The sequence below is a fragment of the Onychostoma macrolepis genome, chromosome 24 (assembly GCF_012432095.1).
Source record: "Onychostoma macrolepis isolate SWU-2019 chromosome 24, ASM1243209v1, whole genome shotgun sequence".
Classification (NCBI taxonomy): domain Eukaryota; kingdom Metazoa; phylum Chordata; class Actinopteri; order Cypriniformes; family Cyprinidae; genus Onychostoma; species Onychostoma macrolepis.
The window spans coordinates 4589703-4611753 of record NC_081178.1 but is presented as its reverse complement, the minus strand read 5'-3'; the positions used below and the strand labels follow the sequence as shown (position 1 = coordinate 4611753).

Sequence of the window (22051 nt, the reverse complement as noted above, 5' to 3'; positions counted from 1 at the left end):
TGTCATTCCCAGCGCTGCAATTGGAGAACATGTAAACAAAAACAGAGCAGAACGTCAAAAGAAAAGTTATTTTGCTGATTCGTCTGGTACTCTTCCTTCTGTCAACATGAAATGTAACATCCTTCACGTCAGAAGTTTTAAAAACAATACATAGAAAATAGGTCTGATGCATCTGTATTTAACCCTTCACCATATTCTGCAGTATACTGTAGAATATACCCACCAAAAACTTCAGCATAAAGTGTTGTCTTGGATTCACAAGATATATTTGATATATTTGCATATAAACTGTTATGCCCCAAAGATTATTAACAACAAAACAACAACAACAACAACAACACTTTATTTAAGGACTTGCAGGGACAAGTTGTTGTATCCCATAATTCCATCAAAGTGCAACTGCAATTTCTTCTTTCTTCCCCATTCCTCAAAAATGCATGTATGCCTGGGAACATGTACAGTAGATTATGTATCTGCATATGTGCAATATTTTCCCATGACAAAAATTACTAGTAGGACAGTGTGTTTGTGTGTAATCAGATTACAACCAGTCTCATCTTCACCCTTTAAAACTGCATATTTCAGCTGTTATCACCTTTAATTACTCTTAGAAATACTTTGACTTTTATATTGGCTCACTCAAACAACAATTATATATTCATAAGACATTGCATTTATTTGACAAATAACACTGACTCAACATTCATATGCGGCTCATTCCTGATCAATGGTAATGAAATGCAAACTACATCTACATTGTATAGATTAAATATACCCAGATAAAATATGAGGTTTGCATCAGGCTAAAGTAAGCTAAATAATCCCAAGCAGCCCGACAGGCTCGTCCACATTTGTAATGTCACATATATATGTCACACACCCATGAGCCGAGAAAATAGTTTTAGTTTTCGGTTTAAATGTCTATAGTTTTAAGTCTACAGTGTTTTCTGCCTGTGAGACCAACGCATTTGTGCACATTTCAGGGAAACTGTGTTTATGTTTTCTTTGTTGTTGTGGATTTTGATCGAGTGGCCTTCGGTTACAGGCCATGTGTGGAAGCCCCGCCCACTTCATCTATGTGAGTTCAACTCATACCTTTCCCCCTCAAACCATTCATATGATCGACCTGATTACATCTGCTGCTTCCTCTGACGTGAAGTAGAACGAGAATGCTGCCGAATTAAGCAGTGACAGAAATAATGGAAGGAGACAGGCAAATCTGAAAGAGGTTGAGAAGAGGAAGAGACCAACAGTTTGGAACTTGTCACAGTATAATAATGGCTTTTATTGAAAAGGGTCAAAAGAAGACCTACATTTCAACATTCAGGTTTGACCTGAAGTCTTCAGCAGCACTGGATGTGCCGAGGAGAACAGAGAATGGAGCCAAGCCGACGAACAGAGAGGAGAGCTGTCTGAAATCAGGGAAATCAGGTGAGATATTTCTGCCTGTACACATAATTCCCTAGATGAACCTTCTTTAAACTTTTTAAAGAGATATTTAGAGGAAATGTTTCCTTGTCAAGATGTTTAAGAAGTTAGTAAGATTTTTATAAGTCTCTTCTGCTCACCAAGGCTGCATTTCTTAATCAAAACTACAGTAAATATTGTGAAATATTATTAGAATTGAAAATAATTTGAATATATGTTAAAATGTAAAGCAAAGCTAAATTCTCAGCATCATTACTCCAGTCTTCAGTGTCACATGATCCTTCAGAAATCATTATTATATGCTGATTTGCTGCTCAAGAAACATTTCTGATTGTTATCAATGCGGAAAACAGTTTTGCTGCTTCATATTTTTGTGACCGGGATTCTGAAATGAATAGAAATGTCAAAAGAACAGCATTTTTTTGAAATAGGAATGTTTTTTAACGATATAAATGTCTTTACCGTCGCTTTTGATTAATGTGCTTGTGCATACACAGAAAGGAAAACCATAACTATATGTTACCTGATGTGTTTCGATATTTCTGCAATTAAAATAACACATTATGAAACATTTTCAAACAGAAACTGCTGACACAAGGAAAAAATCTCCTAAAAACTCCCTGAACACAGAAAAGAGGAGACCAGGTATGTATCTTAAGGTACAAACTACAGACACACACATACATGGTAGATTAATTATGAAACAATAAGGAAAAAAAATCTTTACTGTTTAATGCTTAACAAAAACGTTAATGAACAACAGTGATTTATTAATAGAAATGTTCATGTCCTAAATTTGCCTTTTGAATAAAAATGCACTATTTTAAAGGCTAAACTGTGTTTATATCACATGTCAGTGCAGAATGTGGGATTGGAAACAGATTTGTATAAATTGAATTCAGACGGAGTCATTATGCCTGTAGCCAATCACACAAGCCTTCTGTGTCTACTAGCCAATTATATGCCACATTTAATTAAACATTGCAAGTCATATGACTGATGATTCCTGATGAGCCATATCTACTTGTACATGCCTAGTTGATGAATTTGATGTGTGTTTCACTGCAGACGTCACACACAGTAACACAGCCAGCAGTAGCTCAGGTGAGTGTGTGATTTCTGACTTCAGTGAGATGTTAATGTGTTACTAATAATTTAAAGTTGATATTTCTTTCATTCATTTAACACCCGTTTAATCATAGTGATCTTTATTATCAACAGCACTTCAAAATCTAGAGACTCTAAATGAATGATTCAGAGAGCAACCACTGAATCTATTTCGGAACAAATTAGTTTCACTTTACTTGACATAAAACAAACCTTTCAAACTTTTAGTTGAAGTTCTAAGATGGCTAAAACTAAAACCTTAATTCAAATAATTAACACAACCTATCATACTACATTAGCAATACTAAAATGCTATAAGAGCTAAATACTGAAGCTGATGAATTCTGTGCGCACATAGGCCACAATCAGTGCTTTTTTACACGAGACGTGAAGTGCTTGTAAAGGTGGAGTATCTGTATTGTGGTTTAAAAAGCTGAGCTACTTCCATCGGTGCGTCAGTAGACTCTCTTTCTGTTGTCCAGGTGCGGTAGCTGAGTTTTTGGATCCCCAGCAGCAGGTTGTGGTTTGTGTTGGAGGAACCGCTCGACTGCTCTCTCGTTTCAGAAGCTCTGGGCCTGTGGCTTCCTGCTGGATTCATGACAACGAAAAGGTCTGAGCAGTTCGTGAAGCTTTAGTGGAACATGTATTTAATTAATGTGATTCTCCACACTTCATGAATCCACCACAAAACATCTGCTTTTTGTCATTAGGTTGTGTTAGAAGGACCACGAGTGTGTGTGACGAACACCAGCAGTAGCAGCACCCTGGTTCTCTCTGACGTTCTTCCTGTAGATGCGGGAAGTTACTCCCTTTTTGTTCGGAACCGAGGAGGCACAGCTCACTGGACCACAAGCCTCAGTGTCATTGGTAAGATCTGAAATTAGTCTAATCGGTCTATATCTATGGTGATAGCATGACAACCAATAATCAAATTGCGTTTTTGTTCTCCTGTGTATGTTTGTTTGTTTGTTTTAGAAATGTCTTAATTCATCTTAATTTCCATTTTAAGCTTCTTTTTTTTTTACATCTTAGAAGTTTCTTTATATTCAACTTTTTTTTTTTTTTTTTTTTTTTTTTTTTAAATTTATAAAAAAATATTTTTACTTCTCAATAACCTCATTCACTTTCTATTTCTCCACAGATCGTCCAGACCCTCCAGCCTCGTGTCCGTTCGTGTCCCAGCTGACCCGCACATCTCTGGTTCTGTCTTGGTCTGGGCCGTGTTTTGACGGAGGTTCTGCCATCACAGGCTACGTGGTGGAGTTTCAGAGGCTGGACCAAACCGAGCCCGGCGACTGGACTGAACTCATGAACCAGTGTCCGAACACCTCGTATCGGGTCCGCTCTGGTCTCGACCCGCAGGGACAGTATCGCTTCAGAGTACGAGCCTGTAACGCAGCGGGAGTCAGTGACTCCAGTGAGGAGTCGGCCTGCGTTAAGATGAACACTGCAGGTAGACAGATGCTCAACTATAAGTTACAGTGCTATTCTTAATTTTTCTGTAGTACATTTAGTGTACAGTATGCAAATTATGCATACATTGAATATAAATGTTACTGTTTTGAATGTATTTGTAAAAAATACATGCATATAGAATGCTAGTGTTTGTTTTTGAAGTCAGTGATGCTCAAGCAAGAGATTAAAGCAAGATTAATGTTTCAGGTGAGCTACAACAGGAAGTGATCTCATATGTGGAGGTTGTGCCTGACACTACACACAAAGCCAGGGATCATTATCATGTTCATGAAAAACTGGGAGTGTGAGTATTAGCCATCTTGTATATCAAGTCTAAAATTTATATTTATCTTCAATGGTCATCTTATACCTCCACAGGGGGAAGTTTGGGGAGGTGTACAGGATGACCCATAAGCAGACGGGTCGGGTGTATGCTGGGAAATTCTACCGGGCCCGTGTCTCCAGAGAGAGAACAGCAGCGCGTCAAGAAATCAAACTGATGAATGAGCTACATCACCCGAAGCTGGTGCAGTGTCTCGCAGCCTACGACACCCCGTCTGAGATAGTCATGATTCTGGAGTAGTGAGTAGTGATATAATCCACACGTCTCTTTAAAGTGACATGCGAAATGGCTTTTGCTAATACACACTCTAACTATGGAACTGTTGTACGTGAATTTCTCTTGTCCATTAACATTCATTTTAATTTAAATCGTTGATGTTAAGGGAAATATCAGACCAGGTTTTTAAATATTTAATTTAAAGGCTAGAATGCTCCTCATACAATGAGCATATTTTCAATTTTAGAATTTAAAGTTTAAATTTCAAAGTGGTCTAACTTCAAATATATATTTTTTTTAACTGCCAAAAATCTTGCTTTTAAATCAAAACTCTTGCGTAAAAATGAACTCATCATGCATTTCTAACCCGTAATCGTTCTGCCTCATTGAAGTATTGCAGGTGGCGAGTTGTTTGAACGGATAGTAGATGAGAACTTCGAGCACACAGAATCCAACAGTGTGAACTACATGCGTCAGATCCTAGAAGCAATCCAGTATGTCCATAGCAAACACATCGTTCACCTCGACCTGAAGCCGGAAAACATCGTCTGTGTGAACAGCACTGGGTCGCTCATCAAGATCATTGACTTTGGATTGGCCTGCAAACTGGGTGAGTGATTCACTTTTGAAGTGCTGCGCTTTTCTTTTTTCTTTTTTTTAACCCCCCCAGAGCGAGTCAAGGTACAAAAAAAAAAAAATAAATAAATAAAAACCTCAATTTTGTAATTCCAAAGTAGAAGTTTTATTTTATATTCACATTTTAATAAATCTAGATACACTGCAGTACTGTACATTCATCCCCGTCTGGTTTTAGTGTATGTTATGTTGGGTTGTGGTTGGGAAAGAGCCACATGAGATGTCCCTTTGAGCATTCCCACTGAATCCGAATCAGACTCCCGGATGTTAATGTTTTAAATTCCAGAACTGGCTCTCCACACTGATGGCAGGTTCTGAACAGTCCTGTCAAACTGGATTTGTTGACCATCCATTTTCTTTCCTTCTGATCTACTATTCCTCTTGTCATTGAAATGGGATCAGACAAAGATCTCATGGCGTTTAAACGTTCCTCCAATCGCAGGGCAGTCTGTGCGAGTTCATCCTACGAGACAGAAAATAATCAGTGAACAGTTTGGACTCCTTTGACTGAATTACTGATCCTAAAAACATTTGATCTAAAGGCTTATTAAATGCTTAAATATTTCCATAGACTAATTACCCCAGATGAGTTGGAGTAAATACTGAAGGAAAGGTGGCTGACAATTGTCCAGCTTACATTAACTCCTTAGTAGGTCAGATATTTACTCAACTGTCCATTTTGACCAACCTTTCTTTCTTCCCAGTGCACTGCGCTGTCTTCCTCTGTAGTTGTACTTGAAGATGAACTCTGCTCCATCATACTGTTTTGTTCCTCCGTGTAACCCATCCTGACATCTGGATCAAATCCATCCTCTATTAGTCGTTCAGGCTGTGCTGCTTTATCCTACATGGCAGAAAATGGTGACGCATGCAAAATTATAATGCAGTTGTGTATGGTTGCTAAACCTTAATATTTAACAATTGCCGATGATGAGCAGTCAAGTCACCTTTATTTATATAGCACTTAACAATACAGATTGTCAAAGCGGCTTTAGTATTAAATAGGAAAATGGTGTCAATAATGCGAAAGCAGTCACAGGTGTTGCATGTTAATCATTTTAAAATTTGTATGTGGCTCATCTAATTAGCCTGTCAATTTTACAGTTTGCAATTCTAATTCCAAATTAAAGTAAAATGAGATCAATTAGCTTTGTTTCTTTATTTAATTAAGATTTTACCATAATAGGAATGACCATATAGTTAGTAAGACTTGATGAATTTCTGGCAAAAATAAAATGGGAATAACTTCTTAATGGGTTTATAAACTCTAAAACCGCACATGTATGGCTGAAAGTAACAAAATTTAAGTGTTATAATTGGAGCTTAATTATTTGCAGAAGAATTTGGGAGGAGAAATAAAATGACTAAGATCAATGAATTTCAAAAAAGTGCTGAATTGGAAAGTGTAATAATGGAGAAACGCTCATATGTGCGCACTTACTGGTTGATATGGCTGTAAGGGAGGAAGGTCATAGCAGATCCCAAGGACCTCCACGTTTGTGGACTGGCGATCTGGACTAGGCACTGATTCTGTGTCTGACTGGGAGTCCCAACTGGGCTGAGGTGAATTCCTCCGACTCTCCTATAACAATTTATGTTTGAGATAGTATGTTGTATCAGATGCAGTGTAAACCAAACGTGTTTACGATCTAACAGGTTGACTAGAGTTACTGTTTAAAAAAAAACTGACCCAACAAACCATCCATTGTACTAGTTTAATATTAATTTTTACAGGTTATTTCAAGATGACTGGGACTCGTTCCCATCTCAATGGCAAAAGATGTCCTAATTTACCTGAATGTACATACCCTACATACCTCAGTTTGTGGTGCAGATGCAAATGTTGATTTCCGGGGTCTTCCCCTCTTTCTCAGAGATGCACTGGATTTGTCTAGCAACAGATGCCCACCACACACCCTTGGTAAACAAAAATGAGAAAAAATAAGTTGAAATGCAAATTAGGCAAAACAATTTATACTAGGGGATACTACAGAAGTACATCTTGCAAGGAAATACCACTTCAGTTTACCTACTTAATTTCACGTGTGATTCAGTGTAATATGCCACTTTCTTTAAGTTAATTGCTAATAAAATTACAATGTCTTAATGAAAGTGTCTATGCATTTTTACGCAAAACTGCCACTTGCGAGCAAAATCAGTCGGCGTGATACTGCTTGGTGCAACCACGATTACCAAAGTTAAAGTTAGCTTTTTTTTTTTTAAATCAGTTCTAAGTTATCTATCACTCAACTAAAACATCTCACCTGTCCAGCAAGAAAAAAGCCAGTTCTGTGTCGGTCTGAAATGCTTTGAGATCTCTGAACTGTCGCCACCGCTCAAACGCTCTGCCGATGTTGATTCTGGTTTTGCCGCGAACTCTGTCGCTTTCCCGCTTTGCCAACAGGCTCTGTGCGGTTCGAGGCGCCTTTGCCTTGATCACGAGCATTTCTCCAGAGGTCGGCAAAGGTTTCCGTTTAGAACGATTCATATTCCGTGTTAACTACTTCCAAAATGACCCTCATTTATTGTGGCGGCGAGCTACAAACCAGTTCCCTTCCACAGCTTTTTTTTACGCGCCAGACTTTGTTTACGGATGTGACGTAACCTCGCGATTTCCTACTAAATCCAACCCGCCAGTCTCGAGTTTTATGCAAACTGAACAGATAGCGAGCAGCAGTGTTCTAACCGCTTATCTCTCTCTCTCTCTCTCTCTCTATATATATATATATATATATATATATATATATATATATATATATATATATATAACATTTTTTTTTTTTAAACTAGCACCAGATGACTGAATGCGGCTTTTATCCTTAACGGATAACAACAAAGTCATCCCTTCCATCCCAAAAACACCGTTTTCATTAACAACTCGATAGCACGACAGTCCAAGTAACTAATATATTGTAATTATGACAATATTAGGAGACTACAGCGATCAATAAAAGGGGGAATCAAATGAAACGACGCGTTTACATGCTCCATGTTTATAGTGGAAATCAATGCGCTTTACCACAGCTGACACGAACGACAGTAAGACTGGAACAAACGTGCGAAGATGACACGCAAGCAAAAGACAACACGGATAAAATCAAAGTTACTCGCCTATCAAGAAGAAACAAAGCAACCTCGGCGTCCGAGTCCAGGCCTTCCCGCTCCTTGAGTTCCCTCCACCGCTGGAAAGCTGCTCCGATATTTATGCGGGTCCTACCTCTTGCCTGATCGTAACCCCTCTTTTTAATGCTTTGTTCCACCGATATTTTCTTCCTTTTCTTTTTTTTATCTGCCATCTCTCGATCTATAGTCGGTCCTGTGCAGTGTGCACTGACTCTTCTTCTTCTCCCGATCATTAATAGACACGCCTCTTACTGCTGATTGGCTGCAACTGTTTTGGGACTTTTTTTTTTTGTCCCCTTTTAAAGCTGCAGTCCGTATCTTTTTTTTTTTTTTTAAACCAAAATTTATATAAGGAGCGAGTAAAATCTGAGTCAATTTTTCCCAACCGTGTTTTTGGCTTATCCTGAATCACTACGGTACACCTATAAGCTTTACTTTTTTTTCCGTACTATTTTAGACTGGTTCTGGTAGGAACAGCACCGGAGCAGCACCGTACCTGCGTGATTCGTCAGACGCAAACAGGAGTTAAAACGTGCGTAATTCTTTACCTGTCCAGCAGATAACAAGCAACCTCCGCGTCGTTCTTCATGCCTTTCTCCGCTTTCAGCGCTTTCCATCTGGAATAGGCCACGCCGATGTTTACTCGGTTTTTCTGTCTCAGTCTGTCTCTTTCTCTCTTCATAACGTCGGACTTCTTTCGCTTCTTAGGCCGAGTTTGTAGCGTCTCTGTGGTTAATGCATAGCAGTGATCCATTTCCTCCGAATCTTCTGAATGGAAGTCCTGGCTGATCAATGATGTATCACTCAGAGTCTCCTGAAAGAACCCATCTGTTGTAAATTACACTTTTGTTATGCATTATACATCGAGTAATTGTTAATAGTTGTAAGACTACAATATAAATCTATGCATACCTCTGTTTTTGGTAAATAAATGACAGGCACAGCTGTATTTGTAAGATATCGTCGTGCCTTTCCCTCATCTGCTTTGAAATAGTCTTGTGAAAAGTGTTCACTGCACAACCTCATGTGCTTGAAGTACCGAATAGATAAAGTAATATCCCGTTGAACAGCCAGCAGCCAAAGCTTCAGTCGCTCAAATCTGTGAGAAGTCACCCTGTCACTTGTCAGGCTCGCTAATGCACTCTTACGTGCTCGCAGTTTTTGCTTTAAGTTCTTGCATCCTGGAAATGCACACTTGTGCACCATCTTTTAAAAATGAACCAGGATCTAAAGCAAAATGTCGAAAGAAACGCACGAAACTTTCATAGAGCATCCCTGTTCTTCTGCTGTAAACAACCAATGACGCACTTCCAGGATCGTCTATCTTTTGTAGTGGCAACTACAACATTTAAAGGCGCGTTTCCGCCACCTACTGTACTGGAGTGTGGACCAGCGCTTTGGATTTACTTTTACTACCCTTTTTTTTTTTTTTTTTTACTGGAGTTTTTTGTTTTGTTTTGAGGACTGGAGTTGAGGGTTTTTGACCATAGACCTAATAAATGTATGTCTGTTTTTGACTGCTAGTTGCAGCGTCAGCCAATGAGCAAGACTCGTTTGATCATGTGATCTCTTGGACTACCTTTTATATAGAATAATAAAGCAAGAAGCCGTGGTTTACAGTGAATTTATAACAGCTAAGGGGCATTGTTGGGCACGACGTGAAGCGGCTTCACGGGGCTTATTGCTTTTATAAAACGGTTATTTTGTATACTTGGTAAGGTTTCACAAAATAAAATTGCGCAAATAAGTGTAATGATATTAATAAAAACCGTATTCTTCCACCAAACAATGTAGTTCCTCAGAAACGGTTGTGGTTGGAACAAAGTGGTTGCCAAGCAACATAGTAAACAAAGGTGTAGGTTTGTAGTGTAATTTTACAATGGCTTCAAACGTGGCTCAACCAATCAGAATCAAGGACCGGAACTATCTGTTTTTATTTTTTTATAAGTAGGCTTTTGAAGTCCGTGTAAAACATTAAAAATGTGTTTGGAGTTTGTCACACCACAGAAAAATGTTAACCACCCGGCCAAATTTGAATGGCTTTTTTTTTTTTTTTTTTTTAAACCAAAAAAAAAAAAAAAAAAAAAGCCAAGTAAATAAGTTATCAATATAGAAAAAATAAGCAGGTGTGTCTGCTGGATTTTCAAAAGTATGAGAAAATGTAAAGTTTGTGGTATAGACTGTTTTTAACAAGTTATTCTTTTTGTGATGACCCTAATGAAACTGATTTGCATATCATGCCTGTTTGGCTTCAATAGAGAAAGATAAAATTTAATATCTTATTAACCTATTACTACTACTATCATATTCGCTGCGGTATTCACTCTCATCAAAGTCCTCTTATTAAAAAAAAAAAAAAGTTTCAATAGTATATCCAAACTGCAGTAGTCAACATCTGACCTGGATCAAAAAAGTTCAAAGTAGTCCTAAACTCAATGCGTTCTTGTCTTAGGACAACTTTGAACTTTTTTTGATCCACTTCAAATGTTGACCAATCAAGATCTTCCAAGAATCTTAAAGCTTTTAAAACCAGTCAATTTTTCATCTTTTTAAATCTCTTTTGTTAAAGCTTTTTTCTTTTTATACATGCATGCATGCATGCATACATACACTGTGCTTTCCATGTAAAGTCACCTCTGTATGCAATGTTTGTTTTCTGTACCTTGGCATTAATTAAAAAAAAAAAAAGTCCAAAAGTTTACACACCGGTCTGTTATTGTAAGGACATTTCCACGCCCCTAAATATGACGCGGCACAAAACGAAACGTGATTGGTTGCTTTACCTGTCATTCATATGGCCTTTTGTGCGGTCCTTGGCCATTTAAAGCGGTCAACAAGGTTTTGCTGCCAGACTGAACGTCTGGTGGAGACTACTATAATATAAGCACACAAGGCAACTTACACTCGTTGGTGAGCACGTACGGACTGGAGGATGAAGGGCGGGGCGGGAGATGGTCGGTTCTGCCCCACTGACCAGTAACAGTGGATTCTCAGTGAATCCCAGTTGTCTCCGATGAAAGTTTGTAAAGCTATCCGATGTAAAATGTTCACTGCAGAGGCGGGTGTTGGTGGTGATCCTCAGCTCTCCATCAAGGTGGCTCTTCACAAAATTAATCCATCTTTTCCTGATATCATCGTTTTTAGGAAACTTAAATAAGGAGGCCGATTTGTTTTGTAAGTGATCGCAACCAGGAAATATGCATTTACGTGATGCAGGCATAGCTATCTAGCAAACTGTAGGCTTGCTAACCCCTGATGCTAATGGCTCTAGTTGTTATAGTGTTAGGGGAGGAGCCATGCTCAGGGGCTCCAGTGCGTCATCGAGACATGATTTCAGGCCCGCCCTAAAAATCCTGAACACAGAAATGGTGGAAAACTGTCTTAATCCACAGTTCAGTGCTACATAGTTCAGTCTTTGTAACATGTTTTCAGTCAGACAGAAACTATTCTCTGAATTGCTTTACACGGATTAATGTAGAAATGTTGATCAAACTCTGGTAGCAAGGGAATATTTGCATACAGTATGTTTGGTCTAATTTAGGACAAAACCTACTGAAATTGAGCATATTTACTTTGTATTGCTGATAACTTGATTATCACATCTTGGAATTTCAGGTTATAAACGGGACTAAATCCCGTGGGATTTATTTTCAACACTTGCACTGAAAAACTGACTGGCTTCATATATAAAATACAAAACTCCCTTTTCATACGGATGACTTTTAATGCACACTTTATACACATTTATAGAGTAAAATATTTAGACATTTATTTTTATGCCTAACATATATTTAACTGTTTTGGTGTTTTCAGAGCCTGGTAAACGTCTGATGGTCTTGCATGGGACTCCAGAGTTTGTGGCCCCAGAGGTTGTCAATTATGAGCCTGTAGATCTGACCACTGACATGTGGAGCATCGGCGTCATCTGCTACATCCTGTAAGGGCACAGAATGAAGCCGTTTATGGATGCCACTTTGATTCATTGACTAATATGCGTATTTTTGTTTGATGTAATGTATTTTCTTTTCCACGGTTTCCCAGACTGAGTGGCGAGTCTCCATTCCAGGGAAACAGCGATGCCGAGACCTTAGCTCTGGTTACTGCAGCGCAGTGGGAGTTTGATCCTGAGAGTTTTGATGAGATCACCCATGAGGCCAAAGATTTCATCAGCGGCCTGCTGAGGAAGGATAAGAGGTGAATGAAGGAATGTGACTCCAAATTAGCATAGTCACAACATCCATGTTTTACTATATTCTGCTAATGATCTTTAACAATGTTATTTTAGTATAACTGACAATACTATAATTGTTTTTATTAGTGCTGGGCAATGATTAATCGCCATTTAATCTCCCTTATTCATGTCCAAAAAGGTTTTTGTTTATATAATGTATGTGTGTGTGTATATATGTATGACACGCACATACAGTATATATCTTTAAAATATTTACATGTGTATTTATATTCATATAATTTATTTTGTATTTAATATAAACTTTATTTTTCTTAAATCTATACATGCATGTGCATATTTATACATGCATAATAAATATACACACATTATGTAAAAACTCTTATTCTGGATGCGCTTAATCGTTGCCCAGCACTAATTTGTAATATTTTCTATCTTTTCTTTTTTTTTTTAAATTGGGTTTGTCTGTAGGTTTTATTTAAATTTCAGTTTTGGCTGAAATTTCAAGTAGCTGAAATAACGTTTTACTTATCAACTAACTTTTTTTTTTTTTTATTGGTTTATTTGGCTGTAATAACTTTTAGATTTGTAATCCGTTCATTTCAGTCTTGTTTTTAATTAATTGACCATTTTCAGTCTACAGTCATGTAAAATAGACTGCATGTTAAGCATAATTTCTATTCTATATGTAGAATGTTTTATTTAATTTTTACACTCCTAGAACAAGATTATCCTGTGAGAAAGCATTAGCTCATCCCTGGATAGCCTTATTTGAAGACTCAAACTCCAGATCAACCAAATCCCTAAACAAAGAGAAGATGAGAAGGTTCCTGGCCCGACAGAAATGGAAGGTATAGAAATTAAGACGTTATTGGCTTTCAGCTGATTTCGTATAAAGATGCCCGCAGGTTTTCACTGATGGAAGTTCCTTAAGGCTGTCATCAGTGTTGCTTTTTTTTTTTTTACCTCTCTGGTATACTGCAAATCATGTATGTATCTGTATACATCTTGCAGAAAACTGGTAAAGCCCTGCTTGCACTGACCAGGATGGCTCGCTGGAGCAAATCTGATGGACAGCTGTCTCCCATTTCTGTAGATGGTAAGACGCATGAGAACCTGTATGTCCAACGAATGAAGTGTTCAAAGTAGTGCTGTCAAACGATTAATCGCATCTAAAATAAGTTTGTTTACATGTGTGTACTGTGTATATATATTTAAGAAAAATGTTACATTTATATATTAAATGCATTTAAATGATATAATTTATATAAATATATACATGTAAATATTTTCAAAATATATGCTGTATGTGTCTTTTATATATATATATATATATATATATATATATATATATATATATATATATATATATATATATATACACAAATGTACACCGTGCACACATGTATTATGTAAACGAAAGCTTTTATTTTGGATGTGACTAATCGAGATTAATCATTTGACAGCACTAATTCAAAGCCATTATACATTACATTTGCTAGTGGCACAAAAGCGACTTTCCCCTGTGACTACCCGAGGATGATTGATTTATTCTCTCATGGTGCCTCTTTCACTGTATTTTCAGCAAATGCTCTGGGGAAAGAGGCCGAACAAGCTGTGTCATCTCTGGAAAAACAGTTGCGGCGTGAACCATGTTTCCATCAAGCCCTGCACGACCTCACTGAGAGCTGCGGAGCCACAGTGCACCTGGCCTGTACAATACAAGGTACCTCTGTCAGTCTTGATGGGATGCCAGGAATTAAACTACTGCATCCAAACATGAGCGTGTTTTCAAGATCCTCCTGCAGTATAAGTTTGTGATTGGACCATAATTCACTGAAGTGACTTCTGTTTGCAGGATATCCTGACCCTGAAGTGGTTTGGCTGTTTGATGAAGCGCCGCTGGAGAAAAACGGACGAGTTCAGATGAATTATGATCAGAACGGCACTTGCACACTCACCCTTGCTCGAGTACAACCAGGGGATTCTGGGATTTACAAATGCTGTGCATCCAACAGTCTGGGACAGGCGCTGTGCTCTGCCAGACTCACCGTGCAACTCTAGAACACCAAATCTACAATGTTAAGCTTGAAGAAATCAGGATTTCTTAAGCGAACCTGAGAACATTTGGAACCATGTGCAAAAATGATGCTGAAACAAAAGTACTTTCCACATGTTTAACGTCACTAGAAGCTGTTGTAATTCACCATTTCTGAATTGTTCTATTGTTAGTTTTTAAATTGCAATTTACTCCACAGTCACGTTCGTTTCAAGTTCAATTTCTATCAGTTTCACTGGTGTGAAGTTACTCATTTACTAATTGAGATTGTTTGAGCATTGTGTTTCTTCTACAGAACCTGGGCATGGTTTGATTCTGCTTAATTTAAGACTTAATTTAAGTTTTTAAGAGTTTAATTTGTTGTACATGCGTATGTGTATATATAGATTAAATTTATTAAAGTTTTATGAAATTAAGGTTGTTTTATTTTTAATTGGTAGTTTAAAACATTTGTTCACCATTACATCAAGTCATTTTGTAAATTTGCATTAGATCACTGACGAGTTGGTCTATTATGGGTTAATCTGACATTCATTTTAAACTTTGGTCTTCAGGAGGCACAATATAGACTAATAACCATCTTCTCTCTTTCAGAATAAGCATAATCTACACTACGATCAAGATCAAAGCCTTTTCCACTGAAAACTGCAGTTACAAAAATCCATAAATGGCAATGTGACAACCAAGTATGACAACATTTCTGACAATAGGCACAAAAAAAAAAAAAAAAGTTAAACTGCATATTGCAGGTCTACTGAAAGTGCTTAAGGTGTCTTCTGTCCCAAACCTCTTCCAGCACATTAGAGCCAGATAAGAACTGATACTGGCTCATTTGTTTATAAAGTTTACACATGGTAAATGATTTTTAAAAAATGCTGTCACATGTTTCTGAACTGATCAACTAAGAAAAACGTCACCATTTCATTAAATTCTGAAAATGTTGAAATCTGGTTATATTCATATTGATGTCTGTCTCAGGGTGAATATCTGGTTTCTTGTCTCTTCTGAATCCGCTGCTGTAATAGAGTCCAGGCTTTCAACACCTGAGAAAACGCACACATCAATTAGCCACATGTTTTGAGGTTAATAAAGCACATCATCCATAGAGTCTTTCCTGATCCGGTGTGTGTACCTGTCTTTGCGTAACGTCAGGTTCCCACAGTGTGCAAAGCACTACATTAGCATGTTCTATCAGCTTTGCAGTCGGCCACTGGCTCTTCAGTCTCCTCAAGGCGTCTTCCTCCTTCACACCGTCACGCTGGACTATACGCTTCACTGCCTGAGACCAAAAGAGAGTTAACACATCTAGAATATCCTAATATTCTATATACAGTGAAATATGAAATTTTTAACTTTTTTTATAGAGAAATTAATACTTAGTCAGTAAGGGCGACTTTAATGTCACTTTTGAGCAATTTATGACATTTATTAAAGTTTCAAATACATGCTGTTATTCTGAACTTCATACTCATCAAAAATGTATATCACAGTTTCCACAAAAATAAGCAGCACTATTTTCAACATTGATAATATGAAATGCTTCTTAAGCAGCAAATCAGCATATTAGAATAATTTCTGAAAGATCATTTGACATGACGCTGAAAATTCAGCATTGCATCACAGGAATAAATTAAACTTTAAAATATATTAAAATAGAAAACTGCTGTTTTAAATTGTAATATGTTTAATCAAATAAATGCAATCTTTGTGAGCATTAGAGACTCCTTTCAACAACATTAAAAAACCTTATTGAATGGTGCACAATCTGAAATATTTCATATATATCAAGCTTTTTGTTTTTAAAGGTTGTTATCAGTTTAAATCTGATTTTGAATCTCATACTTTTCAACCTTTAGAAAACCGTGTGTGTCTATATTAAAGCTTTAGTACCTCTTCCTCTGGGATGGTGGCCACCCAAACCTCATGCACCAAATATGTCCATCCCGCCTCGAGCAACACGGCCGCATCCACCACACAGACACTCTTACCTGAAACCAGGAAGTGAGAAGTAATCTCAATTAAATCAGAAAAAGCTCAGCGAGAGCATGAGAAGGAAGTGATAAATGCTTCACCCTGTTCTTTTGCTTGTTCTATTCTTTTCTTCACCAGCAGAGCAATCTCCGGCCACACGATATCTGTCAGAGCTTTCAGGCGCTCCTGGAAAACAAATACAACACGAACAGGATTGAATCAATGTGTTCCGAATTCAATCATATTCACCCGCTGAGTTAAATTACCTGGTTTCCAAATACTTTTCCACCCAGCGCTCGTCTGTTAATGCTCTTGTCCTCATTAAGAATATCTGACAAAAACACAAACAGTTTTCACATTTTCTGTAGGGAAAAACTGCAGAATCCAGTATAAACTAGATTCATCCAGTGACTATAAACGTCTCGTCTCCATACCTGGGCCGAACTCCTGGATGACCTTATGATAAGCGGATGTTCCCGGCAGGTAAGCCTCGTGACCGAGCTGATCGCAGTCGATCCGCACAGCGCCGAGACCCTCCAGTCTGTGTGCTAGAGAGCTCTTTCCTGACCCGCTGCCGCCCGTCAGACCAATCACATACGGATCCAGAGGAAGATCCGGCTGCGGCTGCAAACAGAAGAACAGCAAATTAAACCTTTATGTGGATGAAATCAAAGTAATAATCTTTTGTGAAACTACATCAAGTTAAAATGTTAATGCTGAGTGAAACGCTACAATTTATAACATCACATATGATAAAATGAGTATTATTTATAAGATTTTAAAGTTTGGGGTCAGTAAGATTTCCACAAATATATTAAGCAGCACAACAGTTTTCAACACTGATAATAATAAGAAGAAATGTTGATGTGACACTGAAGACTGGAGTAATGATGCTGAAAATTCAGCTTTACATCACAGGAATAAATTATATTTGAATATATATTCAAATAGGAAACATTTCTATTAAATCATAATAATATTTCACAATATTACTGTTTTTATTGTATTTTTGATCAAACAAACACAGCCTTGGTGAGCAGAAGAGACGTCTTTAAAAAAATCATAACATGATGAATGGTACTTCATATGAATAAATATATCATCTCTGAAAAGAACGGCAATAGAGAAAGCAATAGCAGCTGAGCTAAATCATGCATCACATGATCAACATGCACATGACTAAATGGCCTTCATTACATTACACAGCGGTCACAATGCCATGACTCTTTAAATGAATGTCTGGAGACTCAATCCAGCAAAACTGCCTAAGACTTCATCTATGTAACAATTCATCCTGAATAAAAACACACTATTCACCAAGTCCTCTTTCCAATAACACATGTTTAAAAAATGCAAGAATATAACAGTTATGGACTAATGCATGATGTATTGCTCAATAGATGAAGTGCATTATGTGATTAAGTGCTAGTGAATATAAACAAGTGAGCGGGATGTTCGTACAGATGGAGGTTTGAGCAGCGTGCCCAGCAATCTTGTTCTCAGGCTGGAGGAACTGATCTTCTCCTCCTCGATGTCAGCATGATGGGCGTCTTTCAACAGCTGGATCTCGTACAGAACCAGTTCAGCCAATCCCTGCACAGAAAACATCACTTAATCATATACTATAAACAAATGAATGACCAAATAACGGTGAAACATAGACAACAGCAAAGTCCAAACGCACTGGGGTCACTATGGTCACAAGCACTGAATTCACGTGGATAATTAAGTTCAAAGTTCACAGATTTCTAGTTTATGACTTACCGAGGATTAAACATTTGAGGGGTGACAATAAATCCACATTAAGCTGCCAGAGCCAAAGACTTTCAGATATAAGCTTTATAATCAATAAACTAAAATTAGATAATTATTATATTATACACTACGAAAGTACATTTTTAAACAAGTCTTTTATGCTCACTAAGGCTGCATTTATTTGATCAAATGTACTGTAAAACAGTAATTTAAAAGAACAGTTTTCTACTTTAATATATTTTAAAATGTAATTTATTTCAGTGATTCAAAGCTGAATTTTCAGCATCGTTACTCCAGTCTTCAGCGTCACATGATCCTTCAGAAATCATTCTAATATGCTGATTTGCTGCTCAAGAAACATTTCTGATTATTATCAATGTTAAAAAACAGTTGTGCTGCTTTATATTTTTGTGAAACCATGATAATTTTTTTCAGGATTCTTTGATGTATAAAAAGTTCAAAAGAACTGCATTTATTTGAAACAGAATTTTTCGTAACATTATAAATATATTTACAGTCACTTTTGATCAATTGAATGCATACATGCTAAATAAAAGTATTAATTTCTTTAAAAAATCTTACTGACCCTAAACTTTTGAACAGTTGTTTTATTATCAAAAAATACATTTTGAGCTACTGTAGCCTATATCAAGGTTGTGGTTCTCTGGTCTAACGATAAAGATTTTTATAGGCACTGAATAACAACCAATAACGTTCTCACATTTTCCAAACGCTTCCTGTTGACAGCTTCACCCCCTTTCCTCGTCTCCTCGCTGACCACAATGCACTGCAGCTCAGGGTCGCTTATGGAGGGGCCGAAGGGGTCGGAGAGAGGAACGATTTCGTACTTGAGCGATGGTTTTACATCGTTCAGAAAGTCCTGGAGCTTCTGCACACGCTGATCGTACGGCTCTATCAACTCCTTCAAGACCTTATCTATACAAAAATCAAGACACATTTAAGAAATCACTACAAAATTAGACTTTTTTTTTCTGTTTGGTCACATTTTCAAATGGTTTATCACTTGATAACAATGGTGGCAAAACATCTCAAACTTTACTAGATATTCATCTAGATACCAAATAACCACATAGACAAACTCATAAAGCCTTTTTAGAGCGAAATTTAGCATTTCATAATTTCAGATTGAGAGTCCAAACAGCTGATAAAAACATCACAATACTCCACAACTAATCCACACAACTCCGGTCCATAAATTAATGTCTTGTGAAGCGAAAAGCTTCATGTTTATAAGAAACAAATCCATCATTAAGACATTTTTAACTTTAAACTCTTGCTTCCGGCTAAAATAGAGTACATAATGCTGCTTTCTCCAGTGAAAGCAAAATGTCTTAATGATGGATTGTTAAAATGTTAACTGATGGACTGGAGTGGTGTGGATTACTTGTGGATTATTGTTTTTATCAGCTGTTTGGACTCTCATTCTGACGGCACCCATTCACTGCAGAAGATCCATTGGTAAGCAAGTAATGTAATGCTAAATTTCTCCAAATCTGTTTCAATGAAGAAACACAATCATCTACATCTTGGATGGCCAAATTTAAATTTTTGGGCAAACTATTCCAGAGGGTCTCCACTTACTTTTTAGTAGTTCCTGGTCACACACACCAATGACAAAGCGTCTGTTGGCCATCAGACAGGAAATATTCAGCAGGGTCTTGTGGGCGCCATGCAGACGGTCAAAAGTGCCGCCAACCACCACATCACTGAATGTCTCTAAAGGTTTTAACTGTGCATCTCTTCCTCCTCTATCATCATCTTCCTCAACCTCTTTTAGTTGCGGGTACAAAAGCACAGATGAGAGACTCGGCTTGCAGACGTAGCAGTGACCCGCGTACTTCTGCAAGCACTGAGTGACCAGCGAGGACTGGCCTGAATCCTGGATGGGGAAGTCTGTGAGCACTACTTCTGGCGAGTGGGACAGCATCTGAGGGGTGGGAAAAGGGCCGTTGTTTCCGCTCAGCGCCGCAGAATGGGCACGGACGTTACTAAGCAGCACCCTGATGTCAAGGTGTGCGCAAATGTCAGCGGCGTTGCTGTAAAGGCGGGAGATGAGAGCGCAGAGATCCACCACAGGAGGGATGTAGGCGGGTCGCACCTGTCCACCTGTGCCCAGGTTGAGGCCGGGGTGGAGATGGACGTAAAGTGTGCGCTCGACCACCTGGGCGGCAGACGTGAGGACAGGCGCGATGCGGAGAGGGAGGATGTGTAACGGAGACGTAAGGACCAGGATACCGGTGCTGAACATGGACATGACGGACAGCTGACGGTGAGTTTATGATCTGAGGTGCTGAAAGATATAATACAGATTAGTGCTGTCAAACGATTAATCCAAAATAAAGGTTTTGGTATACACAATATATGTGTGTGTACTGTGTATATTTATTAAGTATATATAAATACACACACATACAGTATATATTTTAAAAATATTGTAAACGTACATATTTATATTAATGTCATTTATATTATATATAAATATATTTAATATATAAACATATTTTCCTTAAATATAAACATGCATGTGTGTGCATTTATATATACATAATAAATATACACAGTACACACACATATATTACGTAAACAAAAACTTTTATTTAAATGCGATTAATCGTGATTAATGAATAAATGAATAAATTAAATAAATATGCAATTTTGTATCTTGGACTGTTATGTACATATTGCAACTTTAAATTGTTTTAAGGACTTGTTATTTGTAAGTACACACATGCATATTTTTCTACTTTATTCTGTTATTTTGAGAATTGAGCTAAAAGACAAATAGAATTCTGATCTTCAAAGTACCATAATAATTAGAATCATGAAGACTTTGATTAATTCAATGAAACCCAGCAAATTTACTCCAATAATTCAAATAAAAAAGAATCTTTAAAAATTATGTATTATGTTCTTATATGTATCCTGCAAATTTTGTTTAAATTAATTCAATGAAACATGAGAAAAATTACCATAATAATTAGAATAACGCAAAATGTAATTAATTCAATAAGACATGACTAAAATGACCATAATAATTAGAATAGAATAGACATATCGCTTTCAATCGCGGAATTTTTGATTACAATTAAATAATTTCAAAAATTACTCATATTAACCGAAAATAAAAGAACATACAAATTTCACACACACACACACACACACACAGGCACACACGCACACACATTTGCAGATACATTCAAGAACTTCATTGAATTATTTAATAATTCACAGTAGCTACAGACGTTGAAAAATGGTTGATCTCTTATATTTATCCATAAATGATTCCAGATTAGTGAAAAACAACACAGCTGATCCGGAACAACACACTGTAACACCAGACTACTTCAGCAAAACCTACCTGAGGATATTCTGCCGATCAGGGCGTTGAGAAATCCTAAATGTGGAATAATATTGCAGAAGACAAGTGTCTGGTATCAGGCTTCGTCATAATGACTGTATAAAAGACTAATGTTTTGCTCAGCAGAGCGAACTCATGTCCAGTTGACCTAGACGGCCATGTGCTGGAATACTGACTGATGATTGGCTGATAGCGGGAGTTCCTGCCTTAATGCATCATGGGAAGTGTAGTTTATAGCTGCTTTCAATTCATGCGTCCCTATGAACTCATTTTATGTCGCCAAACACGAACATTTCTCATCTTATCATTGTAAATTATTTATGTTATTTAATAATTGAGTATATTTTTACACATTTTACATTTGTGCCTCATGTTTTGTGTCTACAATTA

General features: G+C 37.3%; 3 protein-coding genes across 4 annotated transcripts; 1 reads left to right on the top strand and 2 right to left on the bottom strand.

Annotated features, from left to right (window-relative positions):
• Nucleotides 1–2291: 2291 nt before the first annotated feature.
• On the top strand, nucleotides 2292–14704 carry LOC131532831 (myosin light chain kinase, smooth muscle-like). Its single transcript, XM_058764608.1, has 14 exons — nucleotides 2292–2313; nucleotides 2497–2532; nucleotides 3018–3145; nucleotides 3246–3402; nucleotides 3677–3988; nucleotides 4198–4294; nucleotides 4369–4572; nucleotides 4942–5159; nucleotides 12122–12245; nucleotides 12350–12502; nucleotides 13219–13348; nucleotides 13512–13596; nucleotides 14083–14223; nucleotides 14356–14704. The coding sequence occupies exons 1-14, from the start codon at nucleotides 2292–2294 to the stop codon at nucleotides 14559–14561; spliced, it is 2013 nt and encodes a 670-aa protein (XP_058620591.1). The 3' UTR covers nucleotides 14562–14704.
• Nucleotides 5268–9750, bottom strand: si:ch211-40k21.5 (uncharacterized protein LOC100332117 homolog). Of its 2 annotated transcripts, none has more exons than XM_058764972.1 (6): nucleotides 9221–9750; nucleotides 8857–9122; nucleotides 7003–7102; nucleotides 6627–6767; nucleotides 5874–6029; nucleotides 5268–5648 (listed from the first exon to the last, which is right to left on the bottom strand). In XM_058764972.1, exons 1-6 carry the CDS (start codon nucleotides 9512–9514, stop codon nucleotides 5370–5372), a joined length of 1236 nt encoding a protein of 411 aa, XP_058620955.1. In that variant the 5' UTR covers nucleotides 9515–9750; the 3' UTR covers nucleotides 5268–5369. The 2 variants fall into 2 exon arrangements, with proteins under 2 accessions (XP_058620955.1, XP_058620956.1); XM_058764973.1 differs by having other exon boundaries at nucleotides 8857–9136; nucleotides 9221–9361.
• Nucleotides 14705–15226: 522 nt separating the features above from the next.
• coasy (CoA synthase) lies at nucleotides 15227–21852 on the bottom strand. Its single transcript, XM_058764947.1, has 10 exons — nucleotides 21662–21852; nucleotides 19885–20593; nucleotides 19004–19218; nucleotides 17989–18120; nucleotides 16962–17151; nucleotides 16794–16858; nucleotides 16629–16713; nucleotides 16447–16544; nucleotides 15689–15835; nucleotides 15227–15599 (listed from the first exon to the last, which is right to left on the bottom strand). The coding sequence occupies exons 2-10, from the start codon at nucleotides 20555–20557 to the stop codon at nucleotides 15531–15533; spliced, it is 1674 nt and encodes a 557-aa protein (XP_058620930.1). The 5' UTR covers nucleotides 20558–20593; nucleotides 21662–21852; the 3' UTR covers nucleotides 15227–15530.
• Between the last annotated feature and the right edge of the window lie 199 nt (nucleotides 21853–22051).

What these genes read in the sequence shown, in the direction of transcription:
- LOC131532831 (XM_058764608.1), top strand. Translation starts at nt 2,292, where the DNA reads ATGTGGGATTGGAAACAGATTT. An exon ending in CACAAGCCTCAGTGTCATTG is followed by an intron (nt 3,403 to 3,676) that starts GTAAGATCTGAA and finishes ATTTCTCCACAG; the next exon opens with ATCGTCCAGACCCTCCAGCC. An exon ending in ATAGTCATGATTCTGGAGTA is followed by an intron (nt 4,573 to 4,941) that starts GTGAGTAGTGAT and finishes GCCTCATTGAAG; the next exon opens with TATTGCAGGTGGCGAGTTGT.
- coasy (XM_058764947.1), bottom strand. Translation starts at nt 20,557, where the DNA reads ATGTCCATGTTCAGCACCGGTATCCTGGTCCTTACGTCTCCGTTACAC. An exon ending in CATCCAGGAGTTCGGCCCAG is followed by an intron (nt 16,859 to 16,961) that starts GTATGGAGACGA and finishes TGTTTTTGTCAG; the next exon opens with ATATTCTTAATGAGGACAAG. An exon ending in GAAAAGTATTTGGAAACCAG is followed by an intron (nt 16,714 to 16,793) that starts GTAATTTAACTC and finishes TTTGTTTTCCAG; the next exon opens with GAGCGCCTGAAAGCTCTGAC.
- si:ch211-40k21.5 (XM_058764972.1), bottom strand. Translation starts at nt 9,514, where the DNA reads ATGGTGCACAAGTGTGCATTTCCAGGATGCAAGAACTTAAAGCAAAAA. An exon ending in CATCTGCACCACAAACTGAG is followed by an intron (nt 6,768 to 7,002) that starts GTATGTAGGGTA and finishes AAATTGTTATAG; the next exon opens with GAGAGTCGGAGGAATTCACC. An exon ending in CCTTACAGCCATATCAACCA is followed by an intron (nt 6,030 to 6,626) that starts GTAAGTGCGCAC and finishes TCTGCCATGTAG; the next exon opens with GATAAAGCAGCACAGCCTGA.